This window comes from Melitaea cinxia, chromosome 8, assembly GCF_905220565.1.
Source record: "Melitaea cinxia chromosome 8, ilMelCinx1.1, whole genome shotgun sequence".
NCBI lineage: Eukaryota > Metazoa > Arthropoda > Insecta > Lepidoptera > Nymphalidae > Melitaea > Melitaea cinxia.
Genome location: NC_059401.1, coordinates 860,485 through 882,302, shown reverse-complemented (window position 1 = coordinate 882,302; position 21,818 = coordinate 860,485). Strand labels below are relative to the sequence as shown.

General features: G+C 35.8%; 4 protein-coding genes across 4 annotated transcripts; 2 read left to right on the top strand and 2 right to left on the bottom strand.

The window, feature by feature from the left end:
- Positions 1-1,365: 1,365 nt before the first annotated feature.
- On the top strand, positions 1,366-7,502 carry LOC123655662 (DDB1- and CUL4-associated factor 7). The gene is made up of 7 exons (XM_045591421.1): positions 1,366-1,482; positions 2,007-2,109; positions 2,672-2,807; positions 3,570-3,820; positions 4,106-4,231; positions 5,415-5,596; positions 6,466-7,502. The coding sequence occupies exons 1-7, from the start codon at positions 1,418-1,420 to the stop codon at positions 6,662-6,664; spliced, it is 1,062 nt and encodes a 353-aa protein (XP_045447377.1). The 5' UTR covers positions 1,366-1,417; the 3' UTR covers positions 6,665-7,502.
- A 2,990-nt stretch (positions 7,503-10,492) lies between these two features.
- LOC123655641 (ATPase family protein 2 homolog) lies at positions 10,493-13,769 on the bottom strand. Its single transcript, XM_045591403.1, has 2 exons — positions 13,421-13,769; positions 10,493-12,512 (listed from the first exon to the last, which is right to left on the bottom strand). Exons 1-2 carry the CDS (start codon positions 13,767-13,769, stop codon positions 10,624-10,626), a joined length of 2,238 nt encoding a protein of 745 aa, XP_045447359.1. The 3' UTR covers positions 10,493-10,623.
- Positions 13,770-14,083: 314 nt separating this feature from the next.
- Positions 14,084-15,419, top strand: LOC123655642 (gamma-secretase subunit Aph-1). Its single transcript, XM_045591404.1, has 3 exons — positions 14,084-14,526; positions 14,612-14,785; positions 15,030-15,419. The coding sequence occupies exons 1-3, from the start codon at positions 14,305-14,307 to the stop codon at positions 15,354-15,356; spliced, it is 723 nt and encodes a 240-aa protein (XP_045447360.1). The 5' UTR covers positions 14,084-14,304; the 3' UTR covers positions 15,357-15,419.
- Positions 15,420-16,090: 671 nt separating this feature from the next.
- Positions 16,091-17,812, bottom strand: LOC123655644 (intraflagellar transport protein 43 homolog). Its single transcript, XM_045591405.1, has 3 exons — positions 17,614-17,812; positions 17,433-17,543; positions 16,091-17,175 (listed from the first exon to the last, which is right to left on the bottom strand). The coding sequence occupies exons 1-3, from the start codon at positions 17,694-17,696 to the stop codon at positions 16,977-16,979; spliced, it is 393 nt and encodes a 130-aa protein (XP_045447361.1). The 5' UTR covers positions 17,697-17,812; the 3' UTR covers positions 16,091-16,976.
- Positions 17,813-21,818: the final 4,006 nt, after the last annotated feature.

The window sequence follows — 21,818 nt, the reverse complement described above, 5'->3', positions numbered from 1 at the left end:
GAAGCGGTTTGACTGATTCTCATGAAAGTTTGTGTGCATATTGGGTAGGTCTGAGAATCGAACAACATGTATTTTTCATCCCCCTAAATGTTAAGGGTAGTCCACCCCTAAATTTTTTTTTTTTATTTTTAGATAAATTATTAATTTTTTATTATATTATGATTTGGCATTAAAAAATACATACAACCCTAAATTTTCACCCTTATACCACCAACCCCTATTTTTAAATAGTGTTTAGCGGCAAGACAACGTTTGCCGAGTCAGCTAGTAATTAATAATATTATGAATATTATTTTATGTGTCTAATTTTTTTTCTGTTCAATACCTGCTTCTGGTCGCCCCATAAATTAATTTATTGAATGATTATAGTATATTAAGTACAATTATTTAATTATTTATTTAAATATATAGTGAATAAAAGAGCCCAAAACTGATACTTAAGTGATCGCCGTGCTCTCAGAATTATCGTAAACTAGCTGCGCCACGCAGTTTCACCTGCGTAATTTCCGATCCCGTGGGACCAACGGAATAAAAAGTAGCATATAGGTTATTCTAGATCACATAGGAAGTTTCACTAAAATCGGTCCAGCAGTTTTTGTGTGAAAGAATAACAAACAAACAAACATACATACATACATACATTCTCATAGCTTTCGCATTTATAATATTACTAGTACCTAGGATAAGGCGATAAAAAAAAGGTTATAAAATACAAAATGTTGCCTATCTATTAATTTTTTTCATATACGTTTCATAAAATAGGTATAACTACTATTCACAGATAAATAAAACGTAGCCCAAAATTGATGGTATGGCAACATGTAATTTACGTTTAGCCTATCGTGAGAAAATAGAATAGATAAATTTTAGTACTCACAAGGTGTGGAATACATTCACGGCATTGTAGTGTTTATTGTCATTTTTACGTATAACAAATTAAGAAATTCTGTATTTCGTCAGCCTAACATTGAAATGAAGTTCTGGCTTATAATACAAAAATATATATAAAATTTTTGAACGAATAACATTTTTGTAGTGGCAGCACTATAATACTTAAACGTCAATAAAAATTGCAGATTCTGTCAATTGACTAAAAATAATGCTGAATTTACATGTGTTAATATTATTAATAACGCATTATTGATTGGAAAAAATACGTTAAAATATAATTATTAAAAACTAATGATAAACATTGTTGACAAGGGAAATGTAAAGAAAACTTTAACGATAATACTTCGTCAAATTGTTACTCAATTACAACATTATTCATTTACCGCTTGATTTATTTACATTGTGTACGATTGGTTAGAAAATACGACACAAATAAATTGTAAAGTATTTAATTAACGTGAAATCTTTATTGTGTTTGTTAATTTTCTGAAGTTTTCGACGTGTTTTTACATTTATCGCTGGAAACATGTCGATGCCACATAGCAGTTCGAGCACGACGAGCTCGAGCACTAAACGTAAAGAAATATACAAGTTAGTTTACTTTCATTTTATTAGAAATATTAACGAACTGGTTATTGACATAAAATTTAATACTTTGTTTATAGTTCTTACAAACAAATCGGTCAAAATTCCTTTAAAAGAGTCCTTGTATAGTTTACCCACCAATTTAAAAATTGTAATACGATTCAGCCTGTAACATCCCGCTGTTGGGCATACGCTTCTTTTTCCATGTAGGAGAACTATTAGAGCTTAATCCAGCATGCTGCTCAACTATGAATTGTATAATTGTATGAAATTATATTACTTATTCAAAAATTATTACAAAAAAAAATTAGTACTTCAATATAAACTATTAAATGGATCAAGAGTCTCGAAATACACAGAACATGTTCACCTAGACCATAATATAAATATTATAAAATATAAAAACATTTTTAATAAACAGGGATTAAAGCCAAGATCCCTAAAACAACAATTTACTTGACCGCTGCAATGTCATACCAAACTTAGAAATCCTGGTCCCAAAGTAAAAAATGATCCTGTCCATTTTCTAGATATCAAGCACCATGGCCTCTGTATTCAATGAACTGGTCGGTGCGCCCTGACAAGAGATTCCGGCTCGCACTTGGCAGCTTTGTTGAAGAATACAATAATAAGGTTAACATTATCTAATGAGCTTTATTTGTATTAATTACCATTGTGCAATTAACAAATAGCATATTTTAGAATATTTTAAAAAGAATAGTTTTAAATTAAATATTAGATGTCCATATAATCAATAACATGTTAAACGTCACCCTCGATTTTTTTGTTTTTCTGTTTCGGCCATGGGGAACACCATGTAGTCAACTCACAATTGTTCCGTTGATGCTGCATGGGATACCACATAACCGCCAGCCAGAGTCAGCTTAAAAAATATGACTTAGAAAAACATGTCAGATAGTGTGAGGAAAAATAAGTAAGTTCTTTAAGAATGGGTATGTTAGTACCAAAAAAACTTATATCAAAATTTTTAGTAAATTAGCACTTTTAAGCCGGCTCTATTGACTACACAAGTGAGGCCCAACTGGTGACCCCCATGGTGTTCAACATGTTAAACTAATTATGTATTTACACAAATATATTTGTTATGATATACTTATTGATTTTATTATTGTACAAATTGTATTAAGACTAGAGATAATAAAATTCTTTACTAGGTTTTTTTTTCTCAAAACAGGTACAAATAATATCTCTAGATGAAGAGACCAGTGAGTTTAGTGCTAAGAGCACATTCGACCATCCCTATCCCACCACGAAAATCATGTGGATCCCAGATAGTAAAGGGGTTTATCCTGATCTGCTGGCCACTAGCGGTAAGTGGGAAAATATTTGATTTACAATCTCATTAAGTCTTATTTATTAGTGCCTGCCCAGCGTGGTGACTATGGGCAACACACATGAGTTCACGCCATTTTTGGCGCAAACTTGTGAAGGCCTATGTCCAGCAGTGGACTGTGATAGGCTAAAGTGATGATGATGATGATTATTATTATTATTATTGACACAAAAGGATATACTCAGTAAAATTAAATAAGTTTAATTTATACAGGTGTAGTGAGGTTAACTGAGGTAGGACACTGCAGGAAATATCTTGCTCAAAATCTGGAGCAGCCCGACTGAAGCAGTAGCTTTACCTTGCAAAAAAAATTACAGCTAAATAATACTGCTTTCAAGCAGTGTTGTGTTCCTGTGGTGAGTAAGGTGACTAAGCTCCTGGGGGGGTCGAGGGTACCAATGTGCTTGTGATGCTTCTGGTGTTGCAGGCGTCAATTGGACTCAGTAATTGCTTACCATCACCCTTGTTTGCCGCTTATTTGCCGATCTAGATGTACAAAAAAAAGTGAAGAACATAATTCTTCTGTAAATAGTAAAGCTCCTTTCTCCCACTTTTACTCATTTGACACATTTTGAGATAAAAAGATTCTAATATTTGAGAACACAAGACAAATATTTCATTATTATTATGTATGGCTGAGATTGAGTTTGTTTTAAAAGCAAAGTGGAGCCTGGAGGAGGCATTTATTATCTTTTCCATATTACTAATTAATAGTAATCCATAATGTTATACTTTACAGGGGACTACCTCCGCATATGGCGTGCTGGCGAACCTTACACTCTGTTTGAGTGTGTACTCAATAACAATAAAAATTCAGACTTTTGTGCCCCATTGACATCCTTTGATTGGAATGAAGTGGACCCCAACTTGATCGGTACGAGCAGTATTGACACAACTTGCACGATATGGGGTCTGGAGACTGGACAGGTTCTCGGAAGGGTGAACGAGGTGTCTGGACATGTTAAGACACAGCTTATTGCTCATGATAAGGTAAGAATTCGATTTAACAAAGGAATTTTCCATTAATTATGTGATGTTTTTAGCAACTTTTTAACCCCTACCCTCCTTTTAGTGATATGTGGCGAGGTTATGGCCTACCACCTCCCCTCATACCCATAAATCACGTGTATTTTTTGTTACAAAGTATATTTTGGAAAATTAAGCATAATACTTAATCATATGATGATTTGTAATGGTTTTCGGTGTGACTGGTAAGGCTAGGTTAGTTAGGATGTTAGTGTCTTCGAGGTAATACTAATGAGAAGCGACGGGCAGGAGGTGTACGACATCGCCTTCAGCAGGGCGGGCGGCGGGCGCGACATGTTCGCGTCGGTGGGCGCGGACGGCTCCGTGCGCATGTTCGACCTGCGCCACCTCGAGCACTCCACCATCATCTACGAGGTACTGCCGCCGGAGTTGACTTCTGTGCGCGCGCTCCCCTTGGGGACTGAGCTGGTGAATGCGTGACGAGAACGTTAAGCAAGAAGTTAAACTTCTTTAGGCGCGCTCGACTTGGGGAATGAGCTGGTGAATGCGTGACCAGAACGTCACACAAGAAGTTAAACTTCTTTAGGCGCGCTCGACTTGGGAGTAAGCTGGTGAATGCGTGACGAGAGCGTTACGAAAAGTGTGATCGGGCGAGGCGAATGGAAGTTGAGAGGCAGATGTAAGCTAGTGAAGTTAGAAGGAGGGAGAGTTATGTTGTTTGACTTGATTCGTATGGTCTTAAGCACACTCTTTTTTCATAGCTGTAATTTGACAACATCCTCTGTTTTTCCTTTTTCTATTACACTATATCAGCAAACAAGTGTACGACTCACTTTATCGTAAGCGGTTACCGCAACCGACACGAAAAGTATCCCAGGAGCTTTAGGTAACTTACCCACCACAGGAATGCTTGAGAGCAGTATCATTTAGTTGTGATCCTCTGTAAGGTCCAAGTACTTCCCCAGTCGAGCTGCTCCATATTTTGATTAGCATATAATTATAATGCTACCTCAATAAATGTGTCGTTCATGGTTTTCTCTATTTTTTTATATAACTAGGTTGCCAAACAAGCGTACGGCTCACCTGATGGTAAGCGTTTACAATAGCTTATAGACGTCTGCAACACCAGAAGCATCGCTAGCGCTTTGTCGACCCTACCCCCAATTCTCCCCAGGAGCTCCGGTTACCCTACTCACGAACAGGAACACAACACTGCTTGCAAACGTTATTTTTTATTTTTTATTTTTTTGAGGGAACAACAGCTGAGAAATACAATGTACAAAATTATAGAAATAAAAAGCTACCAATAGTTCCCCACTGGTAGTCAGAGAATATTAAAAAGAGAACTTACGCTACATATAAGCGGTAGTAACAATAACACGTATAGATTACAAAATGTGGTTAGTAAAATGATGTAAGTAAACAGAGTTAGGTGCAGTCAAACTAGTAGAGTAATATTTAGCTGTAATCTTCTGTAAGGTCGAGGTACTACCCCAGTCGGGTCGCTCTATATTTCGAGTAGGAAATGTCTTGCTATCCTACCTCGGTAAAAAACCGTACCGCTACGTGGCGTGGCGTGATGTGAGCGTGTCACCAGGACCCGGGGCACACGCCGCTGCTGCGGCTGGCGTGGAACAAGCAGGACCCCAACTACCTGGCCACCATCGCCATGGACGCGTGCGAGGTCATCATCCTGGACGTGCGCGTGCCCTGCACGCCGGTGGCGCGCCTCAACAACCACCGCGCCTGCGTCAACGGCATCGCCTGGGCGCCGCACAGGTCACCCCTTGAAACACTCTCAGTGTTGCTAGTACACCACACTTGGCAAAACCTTGGCACGCACGATGTTTCTAGTGTGCACATCTTGCACTAGTAACAAAATCAAAATCAAAATTAGCTTTATTCAGATAGGCTCTAAGAGCACTTTCGAATCGTCATTTTACAAATCAAAACTTTAAAAATAAATTATTATTTTTGTCAAAGTGAAGCTACCATCGATTCGGAATGTAGATTCTGCAGAGAAGTATCGGCAAGAAACTCCGCAGTTACTCTTTTGAAAATAAATATAAACTGTGTTTTAGTACAAAATTAGAAACATGTTGCATGAAATACAGCGTCACTAAGTCCACACATCTTTATCAACTATGTAATCCTGCACCGAGTAATAAGCTTTACGCATCTAACGCATCCTCACACCCAAACCTCACCTTAGACACGCCTTTCATGAATAAAACGTTCTACCATCCTTCGGTACGTGCACAGGCGGCACGTTCTATCAATCACAGCTACATCCTAAACCCATCAGGCGCAAGTTATGTACCCTGTCACACATAGGTTTCTATGACACGCCACGCGTGGTATTCCCGCACTAATTGTATACATTCGACATATTCTCTCACAGATAGCTGAATCCCTAATAAGTTAAATTGTAGTTTTGATCGCTTGTTGATTTTGCTACCATGACTCTTTTATTTATTTTTAGAAATGTATTTTTTTTTGACGTTCGCTTAGTGTATATAATCACCTTAAATATTTTCAATTAATTTCCTAAACACACCACTTTCGGATGATGTACCCCATCACCTATAACTTCCTGGACACGACACGCGTGTCTCCCCTACTAATTGTAAGTATAAATCGTGCCACAGTTCGTGCCACATCTGCACGGCGGGCGACGACCACCAGGCGCTGATATGGGACATCCAGCAGATGCCTCGCGCGATCGAGGACCCGATCTTAGCGTACACGGCGGCAGAAGGCGAGGTCAACCAAATCCAATGGGGAGCCACGCAGCCCGACTGGATCGCCATTTGCTACAACCGTCACACGGAAATACTGCGCGTCTAAGACTAAGAAGACTAAAAAGCCAGCTGACCTGCAAGTATGGTTGCCGGGTCGTCAAATCTAGTAGCAGACAGAATAGTTTGGGACATTTGGTTGAAAAGACCGAACCCCCAAAATTATTAAATATTTGTGACTATGTCGTTTACGACAAAAAATTTTACTTCCTGCGAATTGCGTTGCGAGAGTGCAGACTGGTCAAAAATTAAAAACTGGACACAAAAAGCCTATGTCCGGCTTTATCCGGACGCCTGGTAAACCTACCTGCAAGTGTCAAAGGTGGGGCCCAAACTGCACTGGAGAAGAATGTCAGGATGCTAAGTCATACTTAGGTAAAAGGCAATAACCATTGTCCAAACTCTAGCTTTTATTATGTTTTGACACCATCACGTTACTTTTGTGATGACAGAAAAATATATCATTAAACCTGTATCAAACACTTCCATCCAAAACTAAACTCAATTTTATCAGATTTTTATACTTTGCTGCCTTTTACCTTTTTTTATACAAGTAACATGACACCTAAGCATGTCAGTACTAGCTAATCCATAATTCTAGATACCCCTTGTAAATACGGCTGTTGATCTTGTCCAATAATATCCTGATTCTGTTCGAAGCCTCGTCCCTTTCTTCCAACTTGCCACTTTTTACAAAAATCGCTTGTTAAACTTGTCTCAAACTTTGTTCCCTGATGCATTTTTGACTAATTTTAACATTTATAGTTTCTCATTTTTAGTTTATCAATATTTTGTTTTTCGACTTATTTGAAAATAGAAACTGAGTGTTTGAGATTGTTTAAAATATTTGGAGCCGATATTTTTAGAATTCAAGTATATTAAAAAAAAAAAAAAAAAAAAAAATTAGGTAAAAATTAGGTACTCTAGACTTCGCCCAAGCAATTGTAATTACAATTTTTTTTTTTTTTTTTTTATATGTCACTAGGTCGGCAAACAAGCGTACGGCTCACCTGATGGTAAGCGATTACCGTAGCTTATGGACGCCTGCAACACCAGAAGCATCGCAAGCGCGTTGCCGACCCAATCCCCAATCCCCCCAGGAGCTCTGGTCACCTTACTCACCAACAGGAACATAATACTGCTTGAAAACAGTATTAATTGTGTACCATATATTTTTAATAGCGCCTGGTTTCGTTCCTGCTGATGTATAATAGCACAGTTATGCATTAGCGTTGCTATTTACTTTTTCTAGGCGAATCCGTTGAAAGTGCAGCCTTTACACTCACTGGCGCAGAAGGCGATGATTTAATTTTTGGAATACCCTCGTATTGTATTACGTCGCGGGTCACCTTAGGGGGTAGTTGTGTCGCGACGCGCTGGGTTGGCGGTATATAAGCCTCAGGGCGAATGTTTGCGCTTCTTTTTGGGTTGGATTCTCTCGCCGTCTTGGGATCTGAGTGCGATTTGTTGTGGGTGAGTCATTGTAGTTCTTTTGGTATAAGCTTTGCTTTAGTGTAAGTTGATTTTGAGAGTTTTGAAAAAAAGATTAAGTTTCTGTAGGATTTTTTTTACTCTCTCTCTTGTGTCTCGTGTTGGGAATTGTGGGTGACTCTCTAGCCCAGCAAGCAATTTTTTAACACGTAGCAATTGCTTGGGCAAAGTCTATAATTGAATGTGAACAGTATTGAACAGTAATGTGAATAGAATTTAATAGCGTACTTTAATGTTTTATATTTATCTACCTTCATCTCAACTCTCTCAATAGAACTTTACTTATCTTGCTTCCTCCTAATTATTACTAATTTATCTTCTATCACTAAAACTTTTTTAGTCATAAAATTACTTGGCCACAAAAGATTTATTAAGATATAAAAATTACAGTAAGCCCTAGAATCTCAAACACAAATGATCTAAGGAAATCCCGCATAAAACTTTTTACAGTAGATTGTTATGTTCAATGAGGAAATCAAGCAAAAACTTTTTTTGGGTAGTAAAATTTATCTTTAAAAATAACTTTAAAAAAAATTATGAAATGCCATGAAATGGTAAACATGAAATTTAAATCATTAATATCTAGAAATAAATGAAAAGTTTAGAAAAGTTTTGAATCTTTGTGTGAAGTGATTTTTTCATATTTAAACTGGCTTTGAATTCATATTACCAATAAACAATAACATTCCCCCGATCATAACACTTTCTTTTTTTAATTTGACAACGCATTTTAATTGCATTGATTTGATTATGGTATGTAAATGTTATTATTAGGAGTAATTATATGGGCTCTGCGTACGTACATACCACTGTTATAGACAAATGTATAGAACAGGCTAGACGATCTGCCTGGTTTTACCCGCGTTAACCTTACTATTTTGGTTCACAGCGTTATTTTCTAGCACATAAACTATTACTGCTATATTGAGGACAATAAGCAGACTTTTTAACCCATATTTCCTTTTCAAATCCCTTTTTTGTTACACAAAGCGAATATTTCAACCGTTACCGTTAAATCTATTAATGGCTAATCACCATAAATATATGAATATGATATGCTTTTCATTTGACCATTGAATTCCAGTTTATTTATGGAATATTTCCATTCATTAAACCTGTAAATCTAAAAGACAGAAAATATTTTTCCGCAATTGGTGTAACTAGCCCTAAATCAAGGGTAAATTAAGGGGTCTAATCAAGTAAAACTGTCTAGAATTGTAAACAATTATTTCCGTTATTTTAAATCATGTAATCAATCACTTAGGATCGCAATTGGGTCAGAATTGGGTATATTTTAAGACTGATAATTAGATTATGGTCGACTTTTGAAAATGAATCTTGCATTTCATAATAGATTGTATACTCGTTACATTTATGAAATGTATGAAATTAATGTATGATAAATACGCATTTATGCAATACAATAAAATATAAAAAGTGAGAAAACTGCCACGCGACTGGAGTTTACTTTTTAAGAACGATTACCGTTATTTTTAAAAATCTATTCATCTCTCCACGAAGTATAGATACAAGGAGTCCGAACGGTATAGGCTTTTCCATAGTGTTCATTGTAAACATTAATAAACCTAGATCTTAGTTCTCTTTTCTACCACTGGCTGCGCTAGAATTTAAGACTAACCGATGCTATTATTATTTATTACGCGTAACACGCGTTGGCTAGCGAATGTTGAATTTAATTGATTTAAGTATAAAATATTCATTTACTTATTTAAAATTAGTAGTCCTGAACTGTCAATAGCAACAAAACTTCCCGCGTAAGGATTTAAACGAGTACTTCTTGAAAAATAGCGCGCTCTACCGGCAAAATTGGAATTAAAATCCTGTCAACTAAATTGAGGCCATTCGTTCAACATTACGTTCGGACGCCTTGTATGATATATCTATACTTCGTGCATCTCTCTCGCTACTCGTTACGTCGCGCGTTAATCCGACACTTTTAGGGTAGTTTTACACGTTTTCATATCACGCGTTATATCGTTTCTTAAGAAGTAATTTCCAATAATAAATCGATACATATAAAAATGTAGTTCGTGTTAGATTAATATCGATTTGAGTAGTTGATTGTAATTAGTACACCCTATAACCTTAAACTTTAAAAATTTCCTGTTTTGTAGGATTGTTATACTTGTCTCTGTCACAAGCAGCGTGTAGTTAATTTTATGCAATATTTTTAGGCGAACTTTACTTACAATTAGGAATGAGAATTTTGCTCTCGGAGTTACCATTGTTAAAACAAAAATTGGAAATTTTCTTGGTATATCTATGTCTAAAATATTTGATATCTGCTTAAATATTTATGATTATTTAAAAATGAAATATTAAAATTTGAACGTCTATAATAAAAAGTAAATAATAAGAGAAAATATTTAAGGCACTAGAATAAGGACTAGTATAATTAGAATAATTTATATACAAAATATAGTGTATAAGGTTTACTTACATGATTAAATAGTTACAAGTACAAATGTCGTGTTTATCATTATTCCATTATCCTATTTAACCAGATCTTTGCCCCAAAGCGAATTCTTCATAAACTTTTAACAATGATTGAGGAGTTCTTGGTTTAAAATCTTTTAAAACATGCTCGAAATGTTCCATAGTCACCTCGGGACAGTCCAGGTCTTTTTCCAAAGCACGCAAAGCTGCCTCGTGGCACAAAGCTTGCAGCTCAGCTCCTGAAAAACCTTCCGTCCTCGTTGCTAAGTTATGAGAGTTAACATCGTCGCTTGTACTCATTTTGCAGAGTTTTAATTCAATTATTTGAAGTCTGGTTTCAAAGTCCGGTAAAGGTACATATATGAGTCTGTCTAGACGTCCTGGCCGGAGCAATGCTCTGTCCATCCTATCTGGACGGTTTGTAGCTGCTAAAATGGTGACAGAATTTAGTGGGACAACGCCGTCTAATTCAGTAAGAAGTTGTGCCAACACTCTCTCGTGCACCCCTGCCTCGCCTGCTCCCCTTTCCCCTCCAATAGCGTCCATTTCATCGAAAAATATAATAGAAGGCGCAACTTGACGTGCTTTTGTAAATAGATCTCGCACTGCGCGTTCTGACTCACCGACCCATTTAGAAAATAACTCCGGACCTTTTATCGACAGAAAGTTGAGCCCACTTTCTGTCGCTAACGCTTTTGCTATCATAGTTTTAGAACAGCCGGGAGGTCCGTACAGTAAAACGCCCGCGGGTGGTCGAATACCTAATCTTAGAAAACTTTCTGAATGCTTCAGAGGCCATTCCACTGCTTGACGCAACTTTAGTTTCAAATCGTCTTGCCCTCCTATGTCCGTCCATCGAACGTTCGGAACTTCTATTAGCAATTCTCTCATAGCACTCGGCCTCACGACAGTCAAAGCGCCCATTAAATCTTCTTTCTCTAACGCATCACTGGTTCTCTTAAAACATTTCATCGAAGCTTGGGTGCATAAATTAACTAAATCAGCGGCAACGTAGCCATGAGCTAAATCAGATATTGCATCAATATCTTGAGAAGATATTTTATTTGGGATATTCTTGAGTAATGCATACAAAATTTCCTTTCGTCGCATTCTATCGGGCACAGGAACTTCGATTTCTTTATCCAATCTACCGAACCTTCGTAACATAGGATCTATTGCTTCTGGCTTTCTTGTCGTCGCTAAAATAAAAACTTTGCTAGTTTCTTGATGTAAGTTATCTAGTAAAGAGACAAAAGCTGATGTAACCCTCCGTTCCTGTTCTGTGCTGCCTGAAGATCGTCTTGGACAAATTGTTTCTATTTCATCGACTAAAATTATACTTGGTTCATTTTCTATAGCTTTTGCAAAGAGCCCTTTCATCGTAGCCTCGGTTTCACCAAAATATTTGCTAAATATTGTAGGTCCATTTATTTCTATGTGATGGCAATTGAGATTGTCTATTAAGTATTTACAAATAGCTGTTTTGCCAATACCTGAGTGGCCATACAGCAGGAGACCCCGAGTTACCTGAAAACTGGCTGAAAATCCAGTAGGATTGAATGAAATGTTGATCAAAGTTTTTATTTCTTCGATAATATCATCAACACCACCTAATAGGGGTGGCTTTTTCTTCACTTTTTGGATATTATTTTGTTCCATATTCCAAGAAGTATTTTCACTCAGAAGGAACCATGTAATCTTTGAGTCTTTGCTTTCTGATTTTATATTTAAAAATTCAATTTGTAATTTTTTACCAAAGTAATAATATATAAATATGCTGCCTTCACTAGCGTAGTGATTGTTGAATCTTTCTTTCAGTATGTCCGTTATGTCTGCATCAGTTTTATGATTTTTAATTCTAATTGAAACACATGTAGCCTGTGGGACTGTTTGTTTTAAAATTGAAACTGTTACTTTTTTACTGTCACTACTCCAAGCTCCGGTAAGATCTGAAAGAAAAGTAATAAAATTTGAAAATCAAAATCAATTCCAAACTGAGTTAACTTAACTTTTGCTTAAAAGATTATTAGCTTGCTTAGAAATTAAGTTTAATTCATATTTACACCATTTAACATTATATGTAATTGTTTTGTTTGTGGTAAAAAAATGTTTTTAGTGAGAAGATACTCATAGATTGGGTCAGGGTTCGCCAAACCGATTCATAAAGGTAACCGTTTGAAACGGTTACCGTATGAATCGGATACCGATTGAAAAGGTTACCGTTTTATTTCGGTTCCAAAACCGTAATAAAACGGTTACCGATTAAACTGTAATACCGAAATATAACGTTATGTATTTCGGTTTTAAATGATTCGGAGAAGTAACAGAGGGTGACAAAATCTGTGAGCCATCGTTTAAAATGAAGAATCTGTAATGTTCCTTTGCATTTATTGATAATGCTTGGTTCTTCATAAGACTGGCTTCTTTAACTATTAAAGTAATTAAGTTTTTTGTTTTGAATTATTCGTTATATGCAATGTAAACATTAACGCGAAAAAGAGATGAAAACTTGCTCGCGCCACGCCCGGGGCCTGTCGTCTATCACAAATAAATAAGTTTTAAGTAAAATCACGCAACACACGGGAGCGAATGAGATAGAGATATGGTGTACGTTCGGACCGCAATCCGAGCTAGCGCAGCGCAGCTACAAGAACGGGAATTGCCCGCTTAAACTTACGACGCGAACGTTATGCCTACTACCGGTTTATTTCGATACTGTATTACCGATATGATTCGGTTACCGAATGATTCTCTTACCGTTATTTTGATTCGATAAGTACCGTTTTATAAAGGTAAATAACCCATACCGGAATATCCCTGGATTGGGTATAAGAAAAATAAATGACTTATAACTAACCTGCAGCAGGTAATATAACAGCAGCAGGCGCGGACGCTCTGGACGGCCACATCCTTTTGACAAGAGTAGGGGCGCCGTCTCTTTTCAACTCCAAAGGCTTACCGATGACTGCACCTATCAAAGTCCCCGCTGAAGGGTGGATAAGGACAGTATCCCTAGGAATATTCTCTTGAGGGGCGCTAGCTCTCTCCAACCAAGTAAATAACGTTTCATTTTCAACAAATGGGCATTTAACTTGATCTTTCTCACAATTCAGTTCGACGTGAACATTTTTGTCGTTCGTCAGTATACTGCAGCCACATCTCTCGCATTCAACCCATAATGTCTTTTTCGCTTGTTTAGGTGGCATTTTTGTTTTAATTTAAGTTAGAAAATCATGAAATGTAGCAGGTTATTTATAAATTTAAGGTTATTTTAAGTGTCAAATTGGCGAGTGTCGTTTAGTATTTATAAAATGTCAAATTTTTTTTAACCCTTATCCGAACGAGTTTAACTATATCCCACATAAATTTTGCACAAGTAAAAACTTGTACAAAATATAATGATGTGCTGTTTTGAGATTGCGTTATATAATGACATATCAAATTAATATTTAAAATTTTCAAATCATCAGTCCTAATGACATGATTTCATTGACATTTGACGAGATTCATTCATGTCTGTTTTATATTCTTTTGCATATTCGTGATTTGACATTTAGTGACAATTCATTTCCAAATGTAGTCGATTTTCATAAAATAATTAATATCCGTGCCATGATAAAAACATCAATACCACACTTCTATTTCTGTAAGAGATCCCTCGATGTTTAGAACAAGGGAATGTTAAGTTTTCTAACGAGCTTCATAATTAGAGTTAGTGCAAAATAAAAATAAGTGCCGAAGATGACTCTTGCCGAGTTTTTTAGTTGTTCTTTGCTAGCCTTCGGGCCCCCTCTTGTAATGTTCGCTTTTACTATAGCCAATGATCCGATAAGAATCATTATAATGATAGCAGCAGCGTTCGGTTGGCTTGTATCATTTCTAATTTCATCTCTCATTTGGTACGCAGTAGTTCCACTACGGTCGTATTTAGCTTTCGGGATGGTGTTTGCGATAATTATACAGGTAAGTTAAGATCTTCACACAACTATAATATGTAAATAAATCTTTGATATATATAATTATCTCATACATTTCTATGTTGTTTTAGGAAGGTTTTCGGTATGGAATGTACTTACTTCTGAGAGGAACGGAAGCTGGTCTCAAGGTGATATCCGAGAACCAAGAGGTCGGAAATAATAAGCTAGAGATGGCGTATGTTTCTGGATTAGGATTTGGCACCATGAGTGGAGCTTTTGCCCTAGTTAATGTACTCGCAGATTCTGTAAGTGTTTATGATAATTGTTAAATGTAGTCTTCTACCAATTTTTTAACCGTTTTCTTTTTATGTTAGAATAATAAAATTGTATACTTTTTAGTGCTAGTTGTGTTATATACACAAACTTATTATTGTTCTATATAACCTTGTATGAATAATCGAACAAATGTGCACTCACCTAGCACTATGATGTATAGACATGATATTTAATGACAATAATTTTGCTTAATTATGATTATAAAAATTTCAGTTGGGACCAGGCTCTCTCGGCTTGCACGGTGGTACAGAATACTTCTTTGTCACAAGTGCGGCAATGACCCTTTGCATGACGCTGTTAAATACATTCTGGAGTGTCATCTTTTTCAGCGGATTAGACAATAAGAACTATCTGAAGATACTGTGGGTCGTCGGCTCACATTTCTTTGTGTCGGGACTCAGTTTACTCAATAAGAAAGAATTGTACATTGCTACTATTTTACCATCATACGTTATACTTATAATCACCGCAGTAATAGCGTTTCGATGTGCGGGAGGCACAAAACAAGGTCTACTTCAAAGCTTTACTGGTAGAACATAATTTAGTAAAATTAATGAAGAAGGATACATGACACTTGCTTGAAAAGTCAATATCTCAAACTAATTGCTTTGTGATTTCTACTTGTTAAAAAATAATAATTTTTCATTAATTGCCCCAACTAGTTAAATGTAACTTGAATTGAGATGGGGAAAGTTGTGTAGCGACATCTATCGTGCGGCATACAAACTAGAGAAAACTGACGTATCCTACATCGCACTATCAAAGTTATCAAAGTGATTGAGTATATATACAAGAAACCGACAACAACTGTTGGGGCATTAGCCCACCAGACACAACACCCATCTGGTCGGAGGAGCCTCCATTTGCAATGGTGGACGAAGAACTTCACAACATATACCATCGCACCCCCAAAGTTGTAATAAAATATTAGATTGTTTTTAATTTTACATATTCTAAGCATTATAGAATTTTTAGTTGTCAGTTTCGGATACATTAATAGTAAATTTCATGAACTATTGTTACATATATAAAAATGTGACTATAACCATAGCAAAGCTATGATGTGGACCATCTCTAGATGGTAAGCTGGTCCATAGTCATACTAGTTACATAAGACTGTAATAGACTTGTATAATATCATTGTGTAACCATTCTTAAATTAATATATTTTATTCTGAAGTTTTACTGATGGTTTAGAAAGGGTCTACTTGAAGATATTTTAATTCTAACAATGGCATTGTAATAAAAATAGATAGTTTTTTTTTTCACAAAAATTCACAAAATATTTAATATATGTAATTATATCATAATAGTAGATGTTTTGTTAAGGCTTTCAATATTTTCACTTTAGCCTCTAGCTGAATTGTTCAGTAAGAAATAAAACTACACATAAACATTCATTGTCATTTCATAGCACACAGCATTGCACTTTCCCATCTCAAGGCTCTGCCAAATTGTCTTTAGACAAATTATTAACTTTTTAATTTAAGAGCACGTTAATAAATAATAAAAATGTAATCTTAAAATAATATATTTCTTAAGTAATATTGTAAGTGATCATTCCTTAATATAATTTATTTTAACATTGGACGGAACAAGGTTGTTAATGCTGTTACAATGTAATGTTCCCAAAAATAATAATAAGACTTTTATAAAAATAAAAATAAAGTATAAAAAGATCTCTGTTTTATTTATTACTATTCCATAGCTTTTATATCTTAAAAAGAAGGTATCTTTAAGAAAGTAATTTAAAAAAATTGTGACATCTTATAAATCTTTAATGTTTAAAAAACAGTCACAAGCAAAGACCGCCTTCTCATCACTGACTGCTGAAATTTATATCACATGTAGGGCTTGTTCTTTTATTTATACCCAAGCCTTACATAAATTTCAACAAAATTGGTGGTGGCTCCTTATTAGCTTAGCCCTACCCCTTGACTGATAAAATCGTATTATATTCAATGTCTATCTGAAGGGCTTACTTCAACAGGTCAACTTTCTTCATCATACAATTTAATTGATCAACGGTGTGACTAAACTAAGTGATACGATGAGTAATGAATCACTATTTTCTTATCTGAGAATTAAATTGTAGCACAAATAACACTATAATGTTAAACAATTGTATTACATTAAAGCCATTCATTTAGAAGACTACTATTATGAAACAGTATTTTCTTCTTCCTCAGCGAGTTGAGTTAACAAGGAGTCTATCGTCCATACTGTGTCAGCCGTGTCCGTTTCTACAGCCGGCATAAAAGATTTAAGTACATCCAAGGCTGCATCTATACCCTCCACAGACCCACTTTCACCAACTTCAGCTAGAGTGTTGACTGTTTCTGTGTCTTGGAGATCTGGTCTGGTAATTTTAAGGAGATTAGAATTAATAAACGATTAAATTACATAATAATAATAATAATAAATATGAAGTCAAAAGTCTCTCTTCTATTCTTTATTCTGTATGATATCAGCTCTTGATACCCTGAGATATTGTTAGCTATTTAAACACGTAGATTTCTTTGACATTCGTTAAGTGTGTTATTACATAATTAACTTTTATTTCAATTAATCGTAATTCGATATATTATAAATTTACAATCTACTTATTTTACTTACACAGGTGGTCTAGATATTTCTTTTTCTAGAATATCTTGCAAGTCGTCCAAATCTGGAATAGTCGGAATGTCATCGATTGATTCAGCAGATTTTTTAGGTAGAACATAATCTCTGAAAAACAAATTCACTTTAGAACCCATGTAATTATATCTAGTTTTGTTATTTTATATTTTTCTCGCACCGTGGTTCTATGGATGGAGCTCCTTCAGTCCAAACACCAATTTTTCTAGGTTCCGGCGCATTTGTATTAAATGGGTCATTCATTTTTTTTTTATAAATTATTATTTTTATAAGAAATTGTTTTATTTTCACAAACACTTATAGTTTGCCAAAATACGTCAAATTGGTTACTATTGACAACGAGTGTTGCAATATTAATTGTAACACTCACACACAACACACATGAGTTCACGTTGTTTTTGGCGTAAACTTGTGGAGGCCTATGTCCAGCAGTGGACTGTATAGGCTGTAATGATGAATATTAATTATAAAAATATAGAAAAGAAAATATTTCTCTTTCTTCGTAATATTTATTATGACTTCAATAAAGAAGTATCCATTTTTTTATAATTAGAATCGATAAAATATCTCATGAAATAAAAAAAATATGGGACTTTAAAGTTGCATTTGCAAGATTAATTTTTTTCACGCAGCGCTCCAGCGAGTGACGTCATTTGACCTAGACGACACGGCATATTATATTCGCCGAATACGTACGAATGTATTGTTGTGTAGTTGCTTGCGCCGTTCGATTCGTATTAATTTTGTTTGTTACCCGATGGCAGAAGTTAAAAAAATTGCCTACAAATACTGTATTGTTCCTATGTGTCAAAGTACAACTGTTAGAAATCCCAATAAAAAATTTTTTCGTATACCAAGTAATATAACAAGAAGGGAAAAGTGGTGCAAATTAATGAAGCGTGATTTAATTGGCCCTAAAAGCACTAAATATGTGTGTGAAGACCATTTTGATGTAAGTAACCTATTAACCTTCAAGGTCGCGTGACGTCGAATCGACCGCCTTCAATACATTTTCGTTTATAATATTAATATTTCGCGTTGCAAACATTTTGTGTTTTTGTAGCTTCTCATTAGATTGTGTACTAAATAAATAATTTACCACCCCTCCCCGCACTCTCGCTATCGGACAGACTGCAATTATTTTATTCGCGGCTCAGTAGTCGAAACTACGCAACGCGCCAGACGTTGAAAAGGTTATGCGCGACGTTCTATGCGATAGAATAATTTTTAGGTTATCACGAATTATTGTTGAAATAAGCTTGTCGTAGCGTTTATTAATACAAAATGTCTCGTCGACCATTAATCGAGACTGCTATAATTGCGGAAATACTACAAAAAGACGAAGAAAGTGAATTAGAGCTCAGTGACCAAGGGTCAGAAACTTCCGACCACAAAGTTTTAGATGGACCTCAATCTAATGAAGAATTAGGGAAATCGGATTCCGATGAGGACAATTTACCTCTTTCAGAAATAAATTCGTATTTTATATCGCTGGAAAAAATTCCATTGTAATACTGAGGGAAAATAAAATTGTTGTAAAGAAAAGGCGAAAATATTTACGTGACTTAGGCATGAGACTGACAAACGAGGACTCCAAAGATTATCTTCTTCTTTTTGAAGTGCCATCTTCTCACAAAGTTCAGCGATCATTTTGGCAACTTGTACCCTTGATACCACAGCCCTGAATAACGAACGGGAGCTTTTCCCAAACCATTGGCGAAGATATTTTAGCCAAGATGTTTTTCTACGACCCACACTGCTCTTGCCTTGGATCATGCCCTGGATAATAAGTCGACGCAGCTGGTATTTTGAGCTTTTCATGATGTGGCTGAAGTATTCAAGCTTTCTTTTCTTAACCGCGTACATACGTAACTTCCACTTTCTTATTCACACGACTTAGCACATTTAAGTTCTTTATTTTATCTCTCCAGGATATCCTTAACATTCTCCTGTATACCCACATTTCAAAAGCTTCAACCTTCTTACAGGTCGATTCGGTGAAGGTCCATGCTTCAACACCATACAAGCGAATGGAGAAAACGTAACAGCGTGCTAATCGTACGCGTAGCTCGATTTTCAGCTTCTTATTGCACAGAAGTGGTTTAAGTTGAAAGAAAGCATTATGGACTTGTTTTATGCGGCACCTTATTTCCAGACTGTGGCCCCCCGTATCGTCGACCCAGCACCCTAAATATTTGTATTTGCTAACTCTTTCTAGTGGATCTCCATTACAAAATAGAGTGGGGTTAGCAGGTAGTATTTTACAAACTGTCATATACTTGGTCTTCTTCACGTTGATACTGAGGCCGTAAGCTGAACTGACAGATTCAAAACTGTCTACAAGGGCCTGAAGTTCTTCCATTGTAGATGCAAGTAACACGGTGTCATCGGCATAACGGATATTGTTAATAATCTGACCATTCACCGTGATACCCACATCCACTTGATCCAATGCTTCTCCAAAAATCATCTCCGAGTATTTGTTGAAAAGGATTGGAGAGAGAATGCATCCCTGCCGTACTCCTCGCAAGATTTCCGATTTATCCGTCAGTCTTCCGTCGATACGTACATTCGCTGTGTGGTTCCAATAAACACCTGGTTTAATAAACCTTACATCTTTAGAGTCTAGTCCGACGGATTGTAGTATATCGATAATTCTTGGATGATGCACACTATCAAATGATTTTTCATAATCGATAAAGCATACAAACACATCTTGATTCATGTCCCAGCATCTCTGTATTAAGACTTGATACCCGAAAAGTGCATCCTTAGTTCCCAGATCTTTAATAAACCCAAACTGAGTATTCGAAATTCGTATTCGTATTTCGATCTTCGCATTTTCGAGCACTTTGAACAGTTCCACGGGTAATGCATCTCCACCTTCAGATTTTCCTGATTTGGACGTTTTAACGGCATAAGCAACTTCACTTTTATTGATTGGTGGTCCAGTTAGTTCTCCTTCACTTAAACTTGATTCCAGAGCCGGTCTAACGTCACGGAATAATATTGTTATGTATTTTTGCCAAATATTAAGTTTCTATTCAATTGTTTTGGCAAGATTTCCCTGGTTATCTAGTAATGTGTTATAATTCACGAATCGTGTTTTAAAATTACCCGTTATTTCTTTGAGTTTTTTATGCACATTAAAATAATCGTGTCTAGCCTCGAACTCTTCCATCGCAACACATTGGTCAACTATTTATTTTTCTTCCGCTTCAACCACTCTCATTTGTATTATCTTGTGTCTTGTTTTGTACTGATGATCGTCAACTCCTTTGTATGTTCTGCGCTTCTCCATTAGATCTAAAATCTCCTGCGTGATACAGCATTCTTTTCTATCATATTTTAATGGTTGGAGGATTTTTTTACCAATATCAACAAGATTTTTTTTATTGTAGTCCAGGTCTCTTCCACGACTACGTTTACAACGAAGATCTACGTTCTAAGTAGATGTAGTCGTGGACGTGAATTACAAAGAACATCTACGTTAGTAAATCTTCTGAAAAAACTGAAAAGAAATATAAGAGAAGATTTGAATATGGATGTCGAAACTTCTAGTGATGAAGCACGCACTAGTTCGGGCACAACATGCAGAGGAAGCTGCAATATATGCTTAGTAAAAAAAAAAGGCATTCGAAGACTCAGTGTAAATCATGTCACAGAAATATTTGTAGAGATCACACTACATTCATTTGCAATGAGTGTTATTTTGACGAAGAATCAGTATTCTGAAGAAGAAAAAAAAGCCTTGATGGCTGTTACAGTAATTGTTTGATCTCATTTCCTAATCAGTTTACTAATTTTCAAATTTTATCTTTATTATTTATTATAAGGTATACCTAAATAGTAAGCTAGAGGCATATAAGAAGGTTTTGTGTTCCTAAATTGGTTTTTATCCTAAAGAAAATTTAAGTTTTTTTTTATGTCAAAATTTGATTTCTTTTTCTTCTTTTCGTCAAATACATGTCTTAGTACAAAGATAATCCTAGTGACAAAAAAATAAATGATTAATAAATAAGGAGTCTTTTGTTTGTATAATATAGCCCATAGGTCTTTTAGGTTACGCGCGACCGCTTCTGTTACAACGGACCGCGTGCCCGCTTGAAGATTAAGAAAATAGCTGCCTATTTCTGATCGATATATATTGAGTCGTGAATAGGCTCGGAATAACTTATTTAGTAAAAATCATTATATATTTTATGTAAACGTATTTCTTATTAACTTTATATGTACTGTAAGCTGCGGCAATAAAGAATATAACCACCCCCCTCTCTTCCCGTGGGCGATATGGGCATATGAGGCGACTAAGGCATAACACAGTTCCACTCTCACCTTGGAACTTATAAAGCCGACCGATGACGG